This window comes from Watersipora subatra, chromosome 5 (genome assembly GCF_963576615.1).
Source record: "Watersipora subatra chromosome 5, tzWatSuba1.1, whole genome shotgun sequence".
In the NCBI taxonomy this organism is placed as follows: domain Eukaryota; kingdom Metazoa; phylum Bryozoa; class Gymnolaemata; order Cheilostomatida; family Watersiporidae; genus Watersipora; species Watersipora subatra.
The window spans coordinates 27941052-27962782 of NC_088712.1; the positions used below are offsets into that span (position 1 = coordinate 27941052).

The following is a 21731-nucleotide window of genomic DNA, read 5'->3' on the forward strand; positions in this document are numbered from 1 at the left end:
TAACATTTTATTCTGTCTGTGTTATCAATAATTGGCCATAATCCCAATTATTTGATCATGTTAAATATAGATTTATGTCAAATTCATATGTAATATGTTAGTAATATATTAAATAATACAGTATATCGGAACCAGTGCTGTGCACTTAATTCATTTAATTTTTGGACTTGATCAAGAAATTCCAGTAGATTATAATATGACTTGACACTTGATCAATTCACTTCTCTAAAGAATTGAATAGTCTGATCAGAGTGAATATATATATTTTGTATAAGGTAACACCATAATTTGTTTGCATGAAATATATAAAATCAATGCTGTCCTTTAAAATAATCTCTATGATTCATGAAAAGTAATCTATTATTATAATCTAAGTAATATTACCAAGCAAAGTTTATAACAAATTTAGCAGTACCATGCTGTTGCAAGTATACCAAGTATAATAAACCAAAAAGTTCACCACTCGCATTAACATGTGTACCAACCTGAGAAATGCTTGTAAAACTGCCTTTTCAATGCACAGACAACTCTTTGGCTCAGTGCATATATAAAACATGAAAATATTGCTTCAGTTTATGAAAAAAAATAAGGTAACAATACATGTAAATTGTACAAAACGAAAGGTATCCTAGTACAATTTGATCTATGTTATAGATAAGTACTCTATATTATAGCATCTAATAATATCACGAAATGGCCACACTAATTAAAGTTTAAAACTAATTTAGCAATTAAACTATACAGCAGTAAGTATACGAAGTGTAATAAACCAGAAAGTTAACCACTTGCATTAAAATTATGTATTTTAATACTGATATATGTGTATTCCCAAGCAAATGCCTGTCCAGCTGACTTTTTAATGCGCAAACAACTCTCTAGATAACATGGCTAATAGATGCCAAAAGCGATGGTGAAATATAAGTAGTAGTATAAGTAGAATTCGAAGTATATCGAATAAATTAGGTATGCCATGTGGCTGTTTATCAAACAAGCCACATGTGTATAATGTTCACATGTGACATTAAGATGTCAAAGTTTTTTGGACTAGTACACTGTATCATGCAAACAGGAACTTCCACTACGCAATGCATTGTGTAGCAAGGTTACACTACAAACATATCAGTGTTATATGATATCCCTTGATCAGTTAAATAACGTAGAGCTCTTCTTGAAAATACAACATAAAAGAGTTAATTGCACATCAGCATGAAGTAGGATAACACATCAGCATGTAGTAGGGATGAAACGATTATTCAAAAATTAGTGGAATAACCGAACCGATCCATATAATTTAAGTTGCCAACGATATCTATATTCTGTCTCATCAGTCCAGCTAGAGATGGCAAAAGAATATACTGATACAGTGCCAGATGTATACTCATCATTCAAAACCTTGGCAACTAAAATACTACAGGACTGCTAATTTTCCTGTAGCTCTTTAATGGAAAAACAGCGCATGGAGCTAGAAATGCTGCTGTCGGAAATAAACCGAGTATCATATCTGTTGTGATTTTTGACACACTCTTTCTCTTATACTATAGTGATTATTTTATAATACTATGGTCATTAGTCTTTTCAAGAAAAGACAGACTCTGATATAGTAACTTTTAGTGTGCGCAGTCGAGAATCAACTGCTGATTTTGGTAGAAATAAGACTTATGTAAATTTAGTTTCTTGAAAAGTATTGTATTGTTATTAAGTTTTTGTCATATGTAAACAATTTTGTATGTTGAAAAATTGGGGAAAAATTGTGTATCAGCTATTCTTAGTTGTACACAATGCACTTATTGACATATGGCCCTTAAAGCGCGCATAGACTTGCCATCAGTATAGGTTACCAAAGCATCAATATTGACTTCCATGCTGACTTTAGCGTTAGGATGATTTTTCATCTCTTGCAGAGTTTTCTCAAGGTAAACTCTTCTAGCCTCCTGCAACACATATGTAGGCCTATGCATAAAACACTGTAAATTATCTCGCCTGCAGTGAAAAATAGTGACAAAGCACTTAAAAACCTAAATTAATCAAGAAAATAGCTGCGGACAAGAAAAAAAACTATTTATTGATAAAATCTTTAAATAAACAGGGCCGTAGAAACAAGGGTGCAAAGGGTGCTAAAGCAGTGCCAATAATTTTTCAACAAAATAAAAATCCATCAAAATCCATAAACTTTTCAGTGTTTTATACTCTATTTAGTTGTCCTCTCTTCAATAAAAAAGTAGATAGCTCTAAATGCATAAAGCTTCTCCCACTTTTTCTACTCCACCCTTCCACCTACTGATACTGAATAGTGGATGGTTTGGTTGGCTATTGGTCAGTGTAGTGCAGGTCATAAGTATGTTCTGTCTTACTACCACATAAAGTGAAGTTTAAAATGGCAAAGAAAGTAGGCTAGTCAAGTATTGTGTGTATAGTTATTATGCAATTTTCATCGATCAATGATTTATCTTTATTAGTATGTGAGTAAAGTGATATACACTATACCAAAAGAGAAAAGGATATATAGTGTGGGTTATACGTAATGTATTCTAGGGCCATTTTCACCCACCACGCGTTTGGTACAATTTCCAGAATTATCTATAAAATCAGTGCGAGTTAAAACTACATAATGCTTGCAAAGTAATCTTGATCAGAATGAGGGGGGTTTTTAAGTTTTTAAAATTGAGATTAACAAGGTTCATACCCCACATCTAGGATAATTTGAAACATCCAATTCAATCTTAATGAAGCATCAAACTTCTGCTTTTATTGTTGATTAAAAAGACAGCTTGTCATGTGGAGAGTAAAAGTCACTCAAAAAGCCGGAAATTCCCTTCTATAGCGGAAGACTTAGCGAGTATGAACTACTAAATATTTAAAGAACCGTTTCAACCTATCAGGTCTCATCAGTAGAGAACTCAGTTGATTTCACACCAAAACCTCATAAATATTTTAACTTCTCAGAGTTGTGTGAATCAGATTGTCCGAACCCATTAATAAGTGAACTGTGCTAAAGACAAGATTCCACAACTAAAGACATGCTATGCTTTACGCTGGTTTACCAATATTTGTCTTTATGCTTTACCTTTACATTCTTTACCAACTACAAAAAATATTGTAGCTTGACCTTGCTTCTTATCGGCAACTACAGGGCACGCAAATGCGGTTCTGTAAATGAAACGAGACACTCCAGTAAGGCACTTTGCATTTTTTAAACCCAGGTTAGTTTTGCGTAACACAACTCGAGTTCATCAAAAACCCAAGCCGAGTTGTACAACTCGAGTTGAGCAACTTGAGTTGTGAACGCGCAACGCGAGGCACTGTAAGGCGCCATAGGATGCGCTAGGCATGCCAGTTTTAGATCAATTGTGCGCTTGATTGTGATTAGCTAAAGCTTGTAACACAACAATTGCACGTGGCTACTACATTAGTGTATGGTTGTTCAGAGTCCCGCATTCAACACTGGAAACAAAAACGCTTGTTTTTAAACAAACCCGATCGACATACTGATCTATAATGGAATATTCTTACCTCGCTCTCAATATCTCACTTTTTCCCATTTACTTTACTGTTGTCAAAAAATTATTTGTAGTTTCTTGTAGGGAATTTTGTCCTCGTTCAAATGGTGTATAATACAACAATCAATTTTAAAGCGACTGCCAATGGAAGAAGTTTTTGTTGATTAATGTTGCAGCCTTTTCATTATAACTTATATAAAAATAGTAGGTGTGGCCTGTTTGTTTGGAATCGAGCGAGCTCCTATATATGCTTCTGTTGGTCGCGAGATTCTGTGAAACTATACAGCTCTGGTTCTTCAATCAAGGTACAGGCATACAGTATTATATTATAAGGTTTTTTGGTAGTTGTATTATCATGATGATGGTGATTGATAATGGTTGAATTCCATGTTGTATTGAGCTCTGAAATTGGATGAGATACAATTAAAAATTGACAAAATCCAGGTCTGTTAGTTACTTAGTTATTCTGATAAGATGCGCCACGCATAACCCCCATAGGCTATAGGGAAGCTATTTAGAAATTCAAAACACATCAGTACAATGCAGGAATTATCGGCACCATCAATAGCATCATTGGTACTACTTGGTACAAAACTATTAGTTAGGTATCACTTTCAAAAAAGATGATATTAGTGTATACACATATGTGAGTCTGAGACGGAGATTACTGGCTTGAAAACATTGAACAAGAGGTAGTATGCGTAGCACACAGAATAAACAGTATGATGTAATAGGAATGACCTCACCCATTGAGGAAGTATTTATGAGTAAAATTATTCAAGCTAAATGGGTTTGCCTGCATTTCATACAGTTTTACTGGTAGATGTCACCAGTCACAGGGCGGAATGCTGATGCTGGGACGGCATGACAACTACAGTGGTGCCATTCCTTGCAGTGATGACATTCGATCATATCTCCGTCCTTTATACTATAAGGTTGGCGACAGGTACAGTAAACATACAATCAGTTGGATACCTTCTTGTGGGTTTGCCATATATCAGAGCTAATTAACTTTTGTTTTCTTTGGAGATACGTATCAACATCGGGACTAGCAGTTTGGATTTTGTTACTAAGGTCTTCAAAGGTTAACTCGCAACAAAATTTACACGCCAACAATTTGGCACCATAAAGTCTATAAAATTTTTATTGGATTCGATAAAAAAGACTTACGTTTTTTATGGTGCTTCATGTCTAACCTTGTCACAATGTCTTATAGTTTAAATTCAAAACGTCTATTTGTTGAATCACTCTTGGTCGTTAATTCTACGAATCACTCATCGTCTTTGGTTCTAAGATATTTCTGCTACCAATAGTTTTATTTATCCGGTAGATTAATACTAATATATTTGCTAGACGATCTTACATTTTTGCTGAGCTCTATTTCCAGTTCGTTCTACATTCACATTACAACATATAACTCTGCAATAATTTTATTCTAGCTTGTCCAAACAGCTTTCGAGTTATCTTAACACTTCTAGCAGGAAAATAAAATTACTAGCAATTATGAAATATGAATTAGAGCCCAGACAGATGTATTTTTAATTCATTCAAAAGAAGTTTTTTTTGTATTTGACATCATCTGCTTTGCTATCAGCTCATCAGAAACACGTACTATTGATCATATTCCATTGTTGAAAAGGCTTTAGATATATTGTTAATTTGGGCTAAATAGACCAAGTAATAACACAGCAAGAGCTAAAGAGAATGCGATGTTTTTTCAAGTGGAACCATATGACACTTGGCACAACAAATAGACAGTCACAGGATTAAATAAGGGTAAAACTAAATTGAAGTATTATTTATTTTTGCCGCACAAGTTTAGTTTAAAAAGAAACTTACACAAAGTTTCGGTAGATTTTATCAGAAAGTATCAGTATTTTTGTATCATTTGCAATTGTTAATGTTGTTTGAGGTGAGATGACTGTTAAATAGCGTACAGGTACCTACCTGGTTACAAGATTGTAGAATGAGACCGTCCACGAGGTCTCGTATAGCTTGTATGCCGATAGTCCGGAGAAGCCAATAAAGCTGGGATTTTTTCTTCAAATTTATTCTCATCTAACAAGTTGTTGCTTTTCCACTGCGTTCAAAAACTCGCTAAATTTGCTCTTTCCGGACTTGTCACTGTTCTTTACTACACCAGCATATGTAGCACTAGGTCGAGACATTGATCCACAAATTTTTTCTTGCCTATTTTCTCAGTCTTTATCTTATTAGATCTATAAGATTTATCACCTCTATTAAGGCAATCTAAGTAATGGTGACCAAAGTTTTCGTACCATCTACATTTTATCTTCTGATCGCAATTTTTAGCTCACTGACAACATTTTTTGCACTTGTTTTAAAAGTTTCCAGGGCACTCTACATCTAGGGCCTATGTGGACTCTTTTGACAATACATACCATGCACAATTTATCGCCTTTATTGTCCCAAACCGTCTTATCTTTCCCAACATCCTTGCTGTTGTCTTTACCGCTGGCCTTTCCTCGCATCTTGCTCAGGCCTTTTCTAGGCTCTCCAGTTTTCTGTTTAGCCTCTGACTTCACGACAGTCAACTGACCATCATCTTTCACGTTTGTGTTCATTGTTTTGATTTGACTTCAACGGTTATAACATTTGAATAATAATCCATTTCTGGCTCAACCTTCTTTTTACTCTGTCTCGCAGACCTGGTGACAACTACAGTCTCCTCTACAGGTTCGTAAGTTTCTAGTTTCAATAATATTGCCAGCATCATCATTAATACCGTGACTCAATTTGGTTTCTAACTCAATATTGTCAACATCTTCAACATCACCATCCTTAACCTCCGTATCATCTGCATTATTATGATTATAAATGTATCTGCAGCTAACAGTAAGTAGAATTCTTTCAGGCTATCATTATCACAATCCCGTTTAAAAAAACTATTATTTTATTTCTCTAAACTTAATTGTTTTGTATTCTAACCCAGTAACTGCGAGAGTTATGTTCTCTTATCACTATACCATTTTTCCCAGGAATGCCTGGTGTCTCTGCCCAAACTAGAGTATTGGGACAGGGTTTTTGTAACTCACTAACTTGGTATTTCTTGTCCCACCTTTCCTTAATATTAGATTTCCTGAGTAAATTATTTTTTTTCAAATTCTTCATAAAGTCGGTGTTCTAATACCTGTAAAGAGTGTCTCCTGTGGTAGTTGTATGGGAGCATGTATTACATAATTCTTGAATCATGTAACACATGCTTGCTTAGAATAAACAAACAAAACTAGCAAGAAATAGCAGTAACATAGTATAAGATTTGATGACTTGGACTTTTTCTTCATCTGACTCGAAATCATCTTCATATATAACTAAAATATGTCAATTATGGGTACCCATAATGCAATGCTGGTTATCTATCATCTAAATCGGTTCATCAACAGAACCATCAGTATTATAAAATTGTCTTAACAGAATAAGAACTTCTCAATGAACTGCTCAGTTGAGTTTTAATTTCTAGCAGTAAACTGTTTATACCTGCAACTAGCTTTCAATTGTGGGAAGAACTTTGAAAAGTAAAGATGAGAACACAACTCCTCTATTAACACATTTTTTACGGGATTATGACAACTGTATTTCCTACAGTTCATTGCTATAATCCGTGAGATAAGTGTTGGTGATGAGTTATAAATAGAAGTCTATCTAGCTCATTACAAGCTGCAAGTATTGCCAGTGTTCTAATACCTGTAATAGGTGTCTCTCGTGGCGATTGTATAGGTCAGAGATGGGCAACTCCTCTATTAACACATTTTTACCAGACTATGACAAACTGTAGTCAAGTCAGGCCTATTTTAATTCTATCAAGTTTCTAGCTGTATGGTTGTTCCATTGCCATTCTCTATTTACACAGGAGTTCCTACAGTTCACAATTATGATCCATGACATACATGTAAGTGTTGGTAATGAGCTATAAGTAGAACTTTATCTAGCTAATAAAAACTGAAACTATATCCAGTGTTCTAATACCTGTAATGGGTGTCTCCTGTGGCAATTGTATAGGTCAGAGGTGGGCAAAGTTTTCTTTCATAAAGACAAATTTCATAGTTGCCAGATTTTTGTGATCTGCATAATATGTGTAACAGTATAACATTTCATACTGATAATACAAGTTTTGGTAGTGGTTGTAATAAAACTTATTTCTTAGAATACTTTTACAATAGCATTGAATAATGTTGAAGTGAGCCTAAAGAGCTTTGTATAACAGTATAACATTTCATGAAGAGCTACATTATAACATTTCATACTGATAATCCAAGTTTGTTAGTGGTATTGTAATTAAATTTATTTATTAAAATACTTTTACAATAACATCGAATAATGTTGAAGTGAGGCTAAAGAGCTTTGTATAACTTGAAGTTTAGTGAGATACATGGAATTGTTTATGGCTGCTCATTATCTCTTGGTAGTCTAGCTCTCTACTGCAGCATGCTATTCTTAGGAGCTGACACAAGTGATCTTGGGTCAAAGTGGATCTCAACTTGCTCTTGATATTATTCATGTTTGAAAATGCTGATTCACATATGTGGCAGCAAACACAGGGTACAACCATCTTCCTAGTTGAGCAAGCTGTGGATATTCAGCCTTTGTTGAAGCTTTCATGTAGAACCCTTCCTCAATTTCATCTATATCTGTACCTTTGAGGTTACACAACTCCGGTTGCAGAGATGAGACATTAACACTTTTCAATGGCAACTGAGTAACCCACTCTCCATTAGGCTTTGCCTTGAGGTGCTTTTATGAGTTGTATGATATGTTTGAAAGATTGAAACTGACTAAATCGATTGCTAAACTCTTGTTGCAGCTTTTCTATAAAGTGAGTGTACTCAGCTGTACAAGACGCCCATTCTTCATCGTCATCTAAAACGCTTTTAGAGTAGGAAAGTGAAGCATATCATCTTGCACATCCATCAGAAACAACTCCAACCTATGGGAGAAGGCTTGAACAGCTGGTAGTGTATTAATGATAGTCTTGTTCTTCCCTTGAAGCTTGAGATTCAAGTGGCCACATATCACAACAAGAAAGGCAAGGTCACTCATATCTTTAGAAGAGCTCATCATCTCTTGAAACTGTCCTGCATTTCGGCTTGTGCATGTATTTAGAAATGAGGTTAGCTCCGGATGAATACTCCACAACCTCGACAGAGCATTTCCCTTACTTAGCCATCTAATGTTATTGCATGTTAGTAAATCTTCACAAGTGGCATCGCTTTCTTTGAGAAACTTCCTTAAGTTTTTGTGTCTGAGAGCTGATTGACTTCTGAGGAAGTTGATCATTTTCATAGCCTTACACATTAGTTGTTGAAAGTGATCATTTAGTTTTTCGCATAAAACAGTTTGGTGGATGATGCAATGGAATGCTAGCATCGATGGCATATCCTTCTTCAATCTAGCTATAAGCCCTTGATCTCATCCAACTATGGCTGGTGCGCCATCTGTTGTTACAGATATGCATTTGTGGAGAGATATCTTCATCTTGTCCAGTCTTTTAACGAGGGCATCATAGGCAGCCTGACCGGTGATTTCTCCTTCTAATCCAAATAAAGTGAAAACCTCCTCTTTCATTTCTTCACTATCAAAGAATCTGCAACACAGGGTATATGACTAAAGCATAATACTATGCTTTATAAAGAAACATACTGATGCTTCATAGGGAAGTATGTAGTATAAATGTGTGGGTTAGTTACTTTGAAACGAATATAAAATAAGTGCAACATTTTCTATGTGGAGTTGTGTTCTCTCTTCACTGTCTTCTAAAATGCTCTTGTATGACTCTAGCTTGCAAACACATGGCAAAAATGATTACCAGTTGTTAGTGTACACGCAGTAGCCTACATATGTACTTTACGAAGACTGCTAATTGAGCTACATCCATTATATCAGTAGATTCATCAATGGCGAGCGAAAAGTAATCCACCTGGTCTATATGGGTTAGCAAAGTCATTCTGAGATGAGCATTAATGCTTTCAATTTTACCAGTAGCAGTCTTCCTAGAAAGTGGTATTGCCTTGACTTTACCAACCACATCACGCTTATCTGAAAAAAGTGTTTCCATAGCCTCAACCATGCAATCTTTTACAATCTCAGCATGAGAATAGAGAAGCATTGCTTTTGCCAGAATCCTTGAGACTCGTACGGAAGCTTCTGTAGCGCGTTTATCAGTAGCTGCGAAAGAAATTAGTATATTTTCTGAAGAAATTGATGATTTTTGAAATTTATCTAGCTTTTAATGTTTAGCTAAAGATCTCAGTGGAAATGTTGCAGTAAACTCTCTGTGCTTCGTCGCATGATGTCATTTGATGTTCGTCTTCTTGTTAGTGGAGATCGTTTCCTGGCACAATAGACATTGCGGTTTGCCATGCCTAAAAATGAATGCATATTCCAGGGTCCACTCATCTTGCAATTCTCTTGTAGACTCATTTCTATTTCGTTTTGTGAGGCTTCCATTGTAACTCTGGGAATGGTTCATTTTGTTGAAGATGCCATTGCTATCTGCATTAATTGGCCACTGCATTAATGCCACTGCATTAATTGGCTCAATTGCAAGTGACATGTTCAACTAAGGCACAGCATCTTATATAAGCCAGCATTATGAAATCATGATGAAATGACTTCCTGGTGAACCTTTCTGGAGCATTCTATTTTTGTCTTCTTTAGGTCAGCAACGGACGTTATTACATCAGAAAAGCTACATGAGCATGATGTTATGAATTATGACTCATGATACATGTGTAGGTTATATATATAACGCAGTAATAGTGCACTTTTTGATGAGCCTAGTACGTCTCAATGCATGTAGTTTTGTACAGTATATTATAAGGATATTTTTATATACGTCAAAAGAATTTGAATTTTCACAGAGTTGAAAGAGCCGCAACAAAATTTGCAAAGAGTCGCACTGTGCCCAGCCCTGGTATAGGCGATATACGATTTTTCTGCTAAACGGAGTCGGTATCCGTTGCAGAACTTTTTTCCCCAAACAACTAAAGAAGGGCTACTTGTTATACTGCATTCTACAATTCATAACAGTGTAATGTTAATGCGGCTTTTCAAAGTTCAAAATTGCATTATATTGCAAAAACCACAAAACCTCAATTCATGCTGTAGTTATGATTATCCTGGCAGTAGATACTCGGTGTCAGTGTAACTCGGTATTTCAAGTCCCACCCTTCCTTAATCTTTGATTTCCTAAGTATAATATTTTTTTCTATTTTTTTATAAATTTGGTGTTCCAATACCTGTAATGAGTGTCTCCTGTGGCGGTTGTATGGAAGCATGTATTACATAATTTTTGAATCATGTAACACAAGCTTACTTAGAATAAACAATCAAAACTAGCCAGAAATAGCAGTAACATAGTTCAGGATTTGATGACTTACGCTTTTTCTTCATCTGACTCAAAATCATCTTCATGTATAGCTAAAGTGTGTCAATTATGGGTACCCATAATGCAATGCTGGTTATCTATCATCTAATTCTGTTCATCAACAGAACAATCAGTATTATAAAAATGTCTTAACAGAATAAGAACTTCTCAATGAGCTGCTCAGTTGAGTTTTAATTTCTAGCAGTAAAATGTTTATATCTGCAACTTGCTTTCAATTGTGGGAAGAACTTTGAAAGGTGAAGATGAGAACACAACTCCTCTATCAACACATTTTTCACCGGACTATGACAAACTAGCAAAGTCAGGCCTATTTTAATTCTATCAAGTTTCCATATGTATGGTTGTTCCAGTGCCATGCTCTATTTACACAAGGGTTCCTACAGTTCATAGTAATAATCCATGGGATAAGTGTTGGTAATGAGCTATAAATAGAACTATATCTAGCTCATTACAAGCTGCAAGTAATGCCAGTGTTCTAATACCTGTAATAGGTGTCTCCTGTGATGTTTATATTGGTGATATGTGATTTTTCCTGCTAAAAGAAGTTGGTAGCCTTTGAGGAACCTTGCTTCCCCAAACCGCTAAGGATGGGCTACTTGTTATACTGCATTCTACAATTCATAACAGCATAATGTTAATGCGGCTCTTCAAAGTTCAAAATTGCTTCATCTTACAACAACCACAAATAGAATAATGTAGACAGTGTAATGTTGTTAACTCTTCAAATCCCAAAATTGGTTTATCTTATTAATCAACCACAAAACCTCTAGTCAACGTAAAGTAATAAAGTAATAATAAAAACATACTTGACTCATTACTGTTAACTAGGTTGTTAGATAGAATTTAGGTTTACATAATTTAATATAGTATATTTGTTTTAATAATAAATCAAGTTAGTTGAAATATCTATCGAGTTGGGCTGTTTGCATTGTTGCCATTGTTTAGGCTTTGCTGAACAGTATCCTGTTCAGCAAAGCCTAAACCTTAGCAGTAGCTGGGTAACTCATAGACTTCATTGCAACAGTAGCAACCTCATTACCTCTGCATAGTCTTTTCAGGGTTGATGCGTTACCTTCTGATATTAGCTGGTTACGTACCGTATTGTCACGAACACCAAGAACGGTTTTGTCATTTAGCATCTCGTCTATCGATGCTGTATCACTTCTCTTAGCTCAATAGTCTGTATAGCCACATCTGTTAGCTAGCGCTCGCATAGCTGTGTAGAGTGTATCCAAGTTATTTTTTTTCAAGGTTTTTCTGCGAGTTGAAAGAGTATTGAATACATACCAATCGTGAATAGTGTTTTTATCACCTATGCAGTACTGTTGTAGAGTTTGCTGTATAGATTTGCAACTTTAATTCGTGACTTACTAAGCTGAGGATTTAGCCACTCGGGCTGCTTCTGCTCCTGCAGCGTATAGTAAAAAATTACTTTTGTAATCCTCCGATTCGCGGTCATCCCTGGACAGCACAACTGAGAGCTCCATTTCCTTTTGACTCTCCTGAAGTTAACTTCATGCAGTTTAGCAAAAGTTTTCCAGGCTTGGCTCAACCAGGGTTATCTGGGTTGCTTGCAGATACATTGTTCATCATTTGTGTTGATTTTGCTTTCTATTACCTGGTGTTGGTTATGACTGTTGATGATTGCTTTGTTGTAGTATGTGGAACTGTAACTCTGTTTATTGGTGTTTCTTTAAAGATTTTATACGATTTGTTTTCCGATGTGAACTCCGATCCTTGAATGTTGAACTATTGCTTGCCAATGTTGGAGGCAGTTGTTTTTTTTTTGTCAGCTTTGGTGTAACTTTTGTGATGTAATTTAAAGTGATCTCTTTTCTGAGCTTTTTGATGGTTCTGGACCTCCTGGTAACATATTTTTGTATTAGATGAGGTATTGCAAAACCATCGATTAATTGCGTGCAGTATATAGTCCTGCTGTCCACATATTTTAGCTCGTTGTTTGGCTTGTGTGTGGTGCTTATGCTTTGCATTTCTCAGGTTCAGGGCTATGTCCAGAAAATTGACTACTTTATATTAGTTTCAACGGTGATGCGTGAGTCACAGTTTTGGGGGATGTCACAAAGTTCTCTGGTTATTTGCTCTATGTTGTTTGCAGGGTCATTCAGGGTTCCTAGACCAACGTCACGGTACAAACCAAGTGAGTGTCTGTCCAATCTTTTGGGTGATCATGTTCAGCAGAAATATTTCAACCAACTCGCATGTTTCCACTCCATCAAACAATATCATTGTGATAGCGAACGTGTTGCACATTTTTTTTGCCACACTTGATCAGTGTTAAGCAACATGGAATTTTTTGCACGATGTATAATATGTTGTTCACTAGCTGTGAAAGTGTTGTATTTCGATACAAAGTTCAGGGCCTTACATAGTAGTTGTTTTGAGATCGACGGGATAGACCAAAAATTCAAATGTATATTCTATATTATACTTGTATTGATCCTGATTAAAATTTAGTTGTTAGTTTTTGAGTTCTGGCTTAGATAGGTTGATTAGTCAACTTGTTTGATTGTTTTTGAAGTTTTCTTTGTGTTTCAGTGTTATAAAAGCCTCATGTGTAGCAGTAGTAGTCAAACACTCCTCCATTCCTTAGTAGTGGTAATCACACACTCCCCAGTCCTTACTTGGTCCTTATCAGTGGTAGACACACACTACTTTAGTCCTTATCAGTGGTAGTCATACACTCCTTTAGTCCTTAGCGGTGGTAGTCATACACTCCTTTAGTCCTTACCAGTAGTAGTCACACTTTCGACAGAAAGCCATTAGTTCTATCTGCAGTTCCCTTAAACAAAGTGCACAAATTCTGCACATAAAACTACTTATTAGCTGTTAAGTAGTTTTATGTGCAGTTGAGGGTATCTGATTTATGCAATGTCTGCTGCTTAGACAATTTATGAATTATGCAAAGGGATGTATCATTCTGATTGAAGTAAATTTTGTAATATCTAATATTAGGAACCAATAATTTTACTACAACAGTGTTCAAAACAATACAAGAGTTGCTAAAATCACTGTCTTTTAATAAATGTTTTTTATTTTTCCACAAAACTAAGCATACAAATTGATAATTATGATAGAATTTCGTGGATAATCTAAGCAGCAGACATTGCATAAATCAGATACCCTCAACCGCACATAAAATGACTTAACAGCTGATAAGTAGTTTTATCTGCAGAATTCTTGCACATTGTTTAAGGGAACTGCAGATAGAAATACTCATAATAGATTAACATAGAGATTATTAATCCCTTATTGATTAAATTAAATTACCTAATAGTTGAAGAGATTATGTAACAGAATTCTGCTCAATGAAAGCTATTAGAGCAAAAGTGACCAGCTGCATAGCAAAAAACCATTTTTAAGTGAGATAAGTAGTTTTAGCAGCAGAGGGAGGTATTGCCTATTTACGGGCACGCTTGAAGTTGGTAACCAGTTCATTTCTGTTAAATGACCTTCAAATAAGTTACATTAAACATTCAGTTTGTGGTATTATTACATAAGTCTGAAAAGTGAGTGAATCTCAGCACGAGGTGATATAATCTCCGCTCTTGAGCTATGGTTTCCAAATGGTATCAATGCTGGACAGATAGTGCAGCCAACCAGATGTAATGTATATCTTGCCTGGTGAGAGCATTTAGTTTCTCTTTTGCCCTAGCTGAAGCCTATCTACATTGTATGAGAATGTCAGTAAACACCATCAATAATGAATGCTGGGCAAAATTTGCTACCTTATCTACTAAAATAACATCCTGTCTCTGACAGCATTCTGCTGACATTGCAACATTGTGTCGGGTGAACAATTTTTCTTTCCTGGATTGCGATAAAGCATGACAGTTTTAGTAGAACTATCTATTCACCGGAGTAGTTTGTCAATCTATTGGTCACCTAGCAATGATACGACTGGCTTGTGGTGAATTTTTACAGTCAGGTTTGGAGTCCTATCGAGGTATTTGGCATCCTACTCATTGCTCAAGTCATTTCAAACGTTTCCTTTTCCATGAAAGCATACTTCTGCTCAGCCACACATAACGATTGACTTGCTGCAGCGGCTAACCTACCAGGGCCATCTGGCTGTCTTTAGGCTAAACCTGTTCCTAAACCAGGTATAGGCAAACTTTTCAGCCCAGGAGCCACCTTGATTTTTAACATTTAACAGGTCGGCCGGGTCAGCACAAAATAGGATAGCCTACATATAATTCAGAGAAAAAACTAATAATACCTAGGTATTATAGGCTTTTCTCTGAGGAGTTATGTATAATTGATTTTTCAAATTGATGGGCATGAAGTGGCTTCTCATCAGAATGCCTGCCTTATAGTTTGATAATGCAGCGTTTTGTCTTCTGTATTATGTTTTCCTTTTGATTTAAAATTCTGTTTCTGGTAAGTTTTTCTATAGCTATTCTGCAACGATATAGGATGCCTCGTCCATACCTGACATGTATCATTTGTATATCAGCTAATACGATTCTGCTGAAGGATTCAATGAAACTCGAAGAAGATCTTTTATCCGTAAATGAAAAAACATTTCCTCATCAGTGTTTCATATGTATGCATTGTATAGTACTTTTGAGATGATCGTTGTGTTGAGAGTTGTACTGGTGGTTTGTTTTCGCAGGCAATGGCGTATATATAGTAGTGGTGTCTCCCATTTTCTTTACTTGAGAGAATAGATTTACCCGGTTTTCTGTTGTTGTTTGTATGTAAGTTTTCGCAGACAATTCCAAAGGCTTTTGTTTCTGATGCGATGATTATTTTTCATTCCGCATTTGAGCAGCTTTCCTTAGAAGTAAATCCGGCGATTTTTTAGCAATTTTATTAAATGTTCTTTTACATAGCCAATCACTGAGGGTTTTACATAGCCAATCACTGATGGTTTTACATAGCCAATCACTGATGGTTTTACATAGCCAATCACTGATGGTGTTACATATCGAATCACTGATGGTTTTACATAGCCAATCACTGATGGTTTTACATAGCCAATCATTCATGATTTCACATAGCCAATCACTGATGGTTTTACATAGTCAATCACTGATGGTTTTGCATATCCAATTACTGACGGTTTTACATAGCCAATCACTGATGGTTTTACATAGCCATTCACTGATGGTTTTACATAGTCAAACACTGATGGTTTTGCATATCCAATCACTGACGGTTTTACATAGCCAATCACTGATGGTTTTACATAGTCAATTACTGATGGTTTTGCATATCCAATCACTGACGGTTTTACATAGCCAATCACTGATGGTTTTACATAGCCATTCCCTGATGGTTTTACATAGTCAATCACTGATGGTTTTGCATATCCAATCACTGACGGTTTCACATAGCCAATCACTGATGGTTTTACATAATCAATCACTGATGGTTTTGCATGTCCAATCACTGACGGTTTTACATAGCCAATCACTGATGGTTTTACATAGTCAATCACTGATAGTTCTACATATCCAATCACTGATGGTTTTACATAGCCAATCACTGATGGTTTTACGTGTTGCTTAAAGAGGGTCTTCTCATTTTTTTCATGTTTATCAGCAGATTAAACAATTATCAGCATAAAGCAGTGCGAGTCTATCTATATCCCTTTGAGACCCAAAAGACTGAGTGGATTTTTAAACTTGCAATTATGTTTCTATGACAAAATAACTCATAAAACTAAGCTTTTTTTCTAAATGTATTTTATCGACAGCACTACTCCCTTATAGGACACTGGAACTCGATGACTATAAAAATCGTCTAAAACAATTGTTATAGATGCAACATAAAAGCTAAACATAAAAGCATAAAGCATCAATTTAACATTGCAAGCAAAACTAGCAGGTACTTTTATGAGATAACAAAAAATGATTTCTGCCTGCATTGATACACAAAAAACATTGCATTGTTTGCAGCGAATGCTAGTTTTGTTTTAGCAACCTTCTCGTCTACGAGCACTGTTATTCAGCGTCAGGGCTTCTGGTAAATGTTTTGTTCTCCCTCAATCACACTGCCATTCGAAGTAGAACTATCTTTCTGCTAGTTTGTAGCTCTTCATTCCTCGTGTCATCCCTATCAGTTTCCTTTGTTACCGATGCTAGTAGTTGTCCTCCCATTACAAAACGATAGTCAAATAGCTTCATGAGCTTGTTTGAAAAGTTAGTTTCTCTGAGTGAACCAGCAGTTATTAACTCTTAAGTCTAGAAGATGTTTTATTACACGAATCGGCCATCATTTTGACCTGGCTGTTACTTTGTGGTAAGAAATGGCTTTGTTACAAAGATCAACACCACTCATCGATAACTTGTATTTTTGAACAACTGCCAGTCTGGGTATAGTAATTAATTTCTTTTTTTGCTTACACCCTCTTTTACAATCTTCAACAGGACGCAATCCATGCAAAGACGATGCCATTAAAATGCTTTTTGTGTCGAACTTTGTTTCCATAATCAGTACTTTTGTACTGATTATGGTAACAAGGTTAAAAATGATTAGGCTAAACAGTGGGAACTATTGATTAAAGAAGAAGTTAGAACTAGCAAACACTTGATGTGACAGAAGCTCAACTATAAGATTTAGTAAATAAACCAGAAGGTTAAAGGATTAGGAAGCAATAGAGATATAAAAACACCTTTTTAATACTTGAAAACTGGCGAATGGAACAGAAGTTTTCTTCACTGATGATATTGGAGGATCATGATTTCTCTGACTGCTTTACGATGCAGACTTTTTCGGATTTGTGAGTATTGTTAAATTTTACTTTTCAGCGCAGGGTAATTGTCCTTTATTTAGAATTTTTGTTGTTCCATCATTGTTATAGTCAGATTCTAGGGGTCTGTTTTTTTTAATCACACATCAAAAGTTACTCCTTTGAGTACCCCTGAGTTCACGGTATGGTTAGTCATTTTTAGAGACTTGAACTGCCAAAGTTAGTGGGGTTCCAGCTATTTATACCTTACTGAACATTTTTGGTTTTTGACAGTTGTACGAACATCTACCATCTCTACTTTTTAATATTCTATCAATAATATTGTTTTGTTTCCTATTACTCTTATAACGTCGTCTGATTAAATTTGCTTTTGAGGTTTGAATGTTATCTATGACTTTATGTCTTTCAAAGACAATTCTCCTGCTAGCTGTTTCGGCGAGGATTTTTTTATTCCACTATCCCTCAGATTTTCATTATGATCTGCAAAGCTACTATGAGTTGTTATAGTAGATCGAGGTGTGCTAAGATCAGATTTTCTAGCAATTTGTTTGATTTTCAAACCAAATTTTTCTTTCAACTGATCTCATTTTTAGTGTTGTGATTTGATGTCTAATAATTCTACACATGTAAGAACATCAGCTAGACGATTGCCTCTATTTTCCTTGCTTGTTGATTCGGCTTCCTGTTCTATTTAGTCTGTTCATTAAAAAGATAAAATCTTTGCATGTCGAATTGGGGTGGATTTATTTAATCATCTAGGTTATTATATAGTTAGAGGTGTTTGAGGTTGAAGTCCTAGTAAATGTGCAGCTAATCTGTGTTTGTGGACTAATTATGATTAGTGGTTCTGCCTGCTAGTGGGCTTCTAATGTCTGACATTTTTTCTAAGCGTCTCTATCCATTTTTACGTCTGATTTGTGGTTGTTTTTTGGTTGGTGTATTGTTTAAAGTAGGTCAGAGCGTATTTGAATAAATCAAAAAATAGCTGTCGGTTTACTGCCTCAAACCTTGGTGCCACTGAGTCAGAATGGAATATTTTATTGCCATGATACTTGAATGTGTATAATCCCATTGTTGAAACAATGTTGGGTTTCCATATTACTGTTCAATTTTTTTCTTTTTTGTTTCTATTTGGGTAGGAAATTCATTCTCATTTCTTTGTTTTTGTTTTTCCACAGGTTTATATTATCAAGGAATCTGTAAATTAAATACGCATTAAGATGACTGCACGTCACATTATATTGATTGATCTTTCTGTATAATGTGTCATTGGTAACGGCTTCATCTCTATTGTGATCTTCAAATTTGTTTGTTGTACCTTATTGTTTTGGGCTTGTTCAGACTTGTCATGTCATGACATATTTCATATGATAGTTGAGTGTTCTTGTCAAGACGGTATTTGTGCATGAGTTTAAAGAAAAACATTCTAGCTATAATTACTTTCAGTTTGAGGTGCTAGTAATTTGTTGTCCATTGGGTTTAGTATTGGTCATAAGACTGAATGTCCGCAGGCTTGAGAGTGCATGGGCAAGTTTTTGTATGGATTTTCTCAGCATAGTAGACTATGTCATAGAAGACTGGTTATGTAGCAGACTTTATTTCTGCTATATTGGCTAGATCACCCTTCCAGGGATTCATTGAACTTCCGCCTCTACTCATGTAATATATCTCATTCCTCCAAATGGTCGTCTCCAAAGAGTTATCGACCAGTCAATATACTGGTATTCAATCTCTTTATTATTCTCTATTATTTATTATTTATTTATTTCAATTCTCTTGATTAGTCAACTTGTTTGATTGTTTTTGAAGTTATCTTTGTGTTTCAGTGTTATAAAAGCGTCATGTGTAGCAGTAGTAGTCAAACACTCCTCCATTCCTTAGTAGTGGTAATCACACACTCCCCAGTCCTTACTTGGTCCTTATCAGTGGTAGACACACACTCCTTTAGTCCTTATCAGTGGTAGTCACACACTCCTTTAGTCCTTATCAGTGGTAGTCACACACTCCTTTAGTCCTTATCAGTGGTAGTCATACACTCCTTTAGTCCTTAGCGGTGGTAGTCACACACTCCTTTAGTCCTTATCAGTGGTAGTCACACACTCCTTTAGTCCTTAGCGGTGGTAGTCACACACTCCTTTAGTCCTTATCAGTGGTAGTCATACAATCCTTTAGTCCTTACCAGTGGTAGTCACACACTCCTTTAGTCCTTACCAGTTGTAGTCACACACTCGCCAGTCCTTATCAGTGGTAGTCATACACTCCTTTAGTCCTTACCAGTGGTAGTCACACTTTCCACAGAAAGCCATTAGTTCTATCTGCAGTTCCCTCAAACAAAGTGCACAAATTCTGCACATAAAACTACTTATTAGCTGTTAAGTAGTTTTATGTGCAGTTGAGGGTATCTGATTTATGCAATGTCTGCTGCTTAGACAATTTATGACTTATGCAAAGGGATGTATCATTCTGATTGAAGTAAATTTTGTAATATCTAATATTAGGAACCAATAATTTTACTACAACAGTGTTCAAAACTATACAAGAGTTGCTAAAATCACTGTCTTTTAATAAATGTTTTTTATTTTTCCACAAAACTAAGCATACAAATTGATAATTGTGATAGAATTTCGTAGATAATCTAAGCAGCAGACATTGCATGAATCAGATACCCTCAACCGCACATAAAATGACTTAACAGCTGATAAGTAGTTTTATCTGCAGAATTCTTGCACATTGTTTAAGGGAACTGCAGATAAAAATACTCGTAATACATTAACATAGAGATTAATAATCCCTTATTGATTAAATTAAATTACCTAATAGTTGAAGAGATTATGTAACAAAATTCTGCTCAATAAAAGCTATTAGAGCAAAAGTGACCAGCTGCATAGCAAAAAACCATTTTTAAGTGAGATAAGTAGTTTTAGCAGCAGAGGGAAGTATTGCCTATTTACGGGCATGCTTGAAATTGGTAACCAGTTCATTTCTGTTAAATGACCTTCAAATAAGTTACATCACACATTCAGTTTGTGGTATTATTACATAAGTCTGAAAAGTGAGTGAATCTCAGCACGAGGTGATATAATCTCCGCTCTTGAGCTATGGTTTCCAAATGGTATCAATGCTGGACAGATAGTGCAGCCAACCAGATGTAATGTATATCTTGCCACGTAAGAGCATTTAGTTTCTCTTCTGCCCTAGCTAAAGCCTATCTACATTGTATGAGAATGTCAGTAAACACCATCAATAGTGAATGCTGGGCAAAATTTGCTACCTTATCTACTAAAATAACATCCTGTCTCTGACAGCATTCTGCTGACATTGCAACATTGTGTCGGGTGAACAATTTTTCTTTCCTGGATTGCGATAAAGCATGACAGTTTTAGTAGAACTATCTATTCACCGGAGTAGTTTGTCAATCTATTGGTCACCTAGAAATGATACGACTGGCTTGTGGTGAGTTTCTACAGCAGGTTTGGAGTCCTATCGAGGTATTTGGCATCCTACTCATTGCTCAAGTCATTTCAAACGTTTCCTTTTCCATGAAAGCATACTTCTGCTCAGCTACACATAGCGATTGACTTGCTGCAGCGGCTAACCTACCAGGGCCATCTGGCTGTCTTTAGGCTAAACCTGTTCCTAAACCAGGTATAGGCAAACTTTTCAGCCCAGGAGCCACCTTGATTTTTAACATTTAACAGGTTGGCCGGGTCAGCACAAAATAGGATAGCCTACATATAATTCAGAGAAAAAACTAATAATACCCAGGTATTATAGGTTTTTCTCTGAGGAGTTATGTATAATTGATTTTTCAAATTGATGGGCATGAAGTGGCTTCTCATCAAAATGCCTGCCTAATAGTTTGATAATGCAGCGTTTTGTCTTCTGTATTATGTTTTTCTATTCTTCTTCATCCATGAACTAAAAGACATTTCCTCATATGTACGCATTGTATAGTACTTTTGAGATAATCGTGTGTTGAGAATTGTACATTTTGTATTATTCTGTGTTATGTTTTCCTTTTGATTTAAAATTCTGTTTTTGGTAAATTTTTCTATAGCTAGTCTGCAACGATATAGGATGCCTCTTCCATACCTGACATGTATCATTTGTATAT

The 21731-nt window shown here is 35.7% G+C and overlaps 1 protein-coding gene across 1 annotated transcript; it reads right to left on the reverse strand.

Annotated features, from left to right (window-relative positions):
- Positions 1-8924: 8924 nt before the first annotated feature.
- Positions 8925-9582, reverse strand: LOC137397239 (zinc finger BED domain-containing protein 5-like). The gene is made up of 2 exons (XM_068083527.1): positions 9359-9582; positions 8925-9099 (listed from the first exon to the last, which is right to left on the reverse strand). Exons 1-2 carry the CDS (start codon positions 9580-9582, stop codon positions 8925-8927), a joined length of 399 nt encoding a protein of 132 aa, XP_067939628.1.
- Between the last annotated feature and the right edge of the window lie 12149 nt (positions 9583-21731).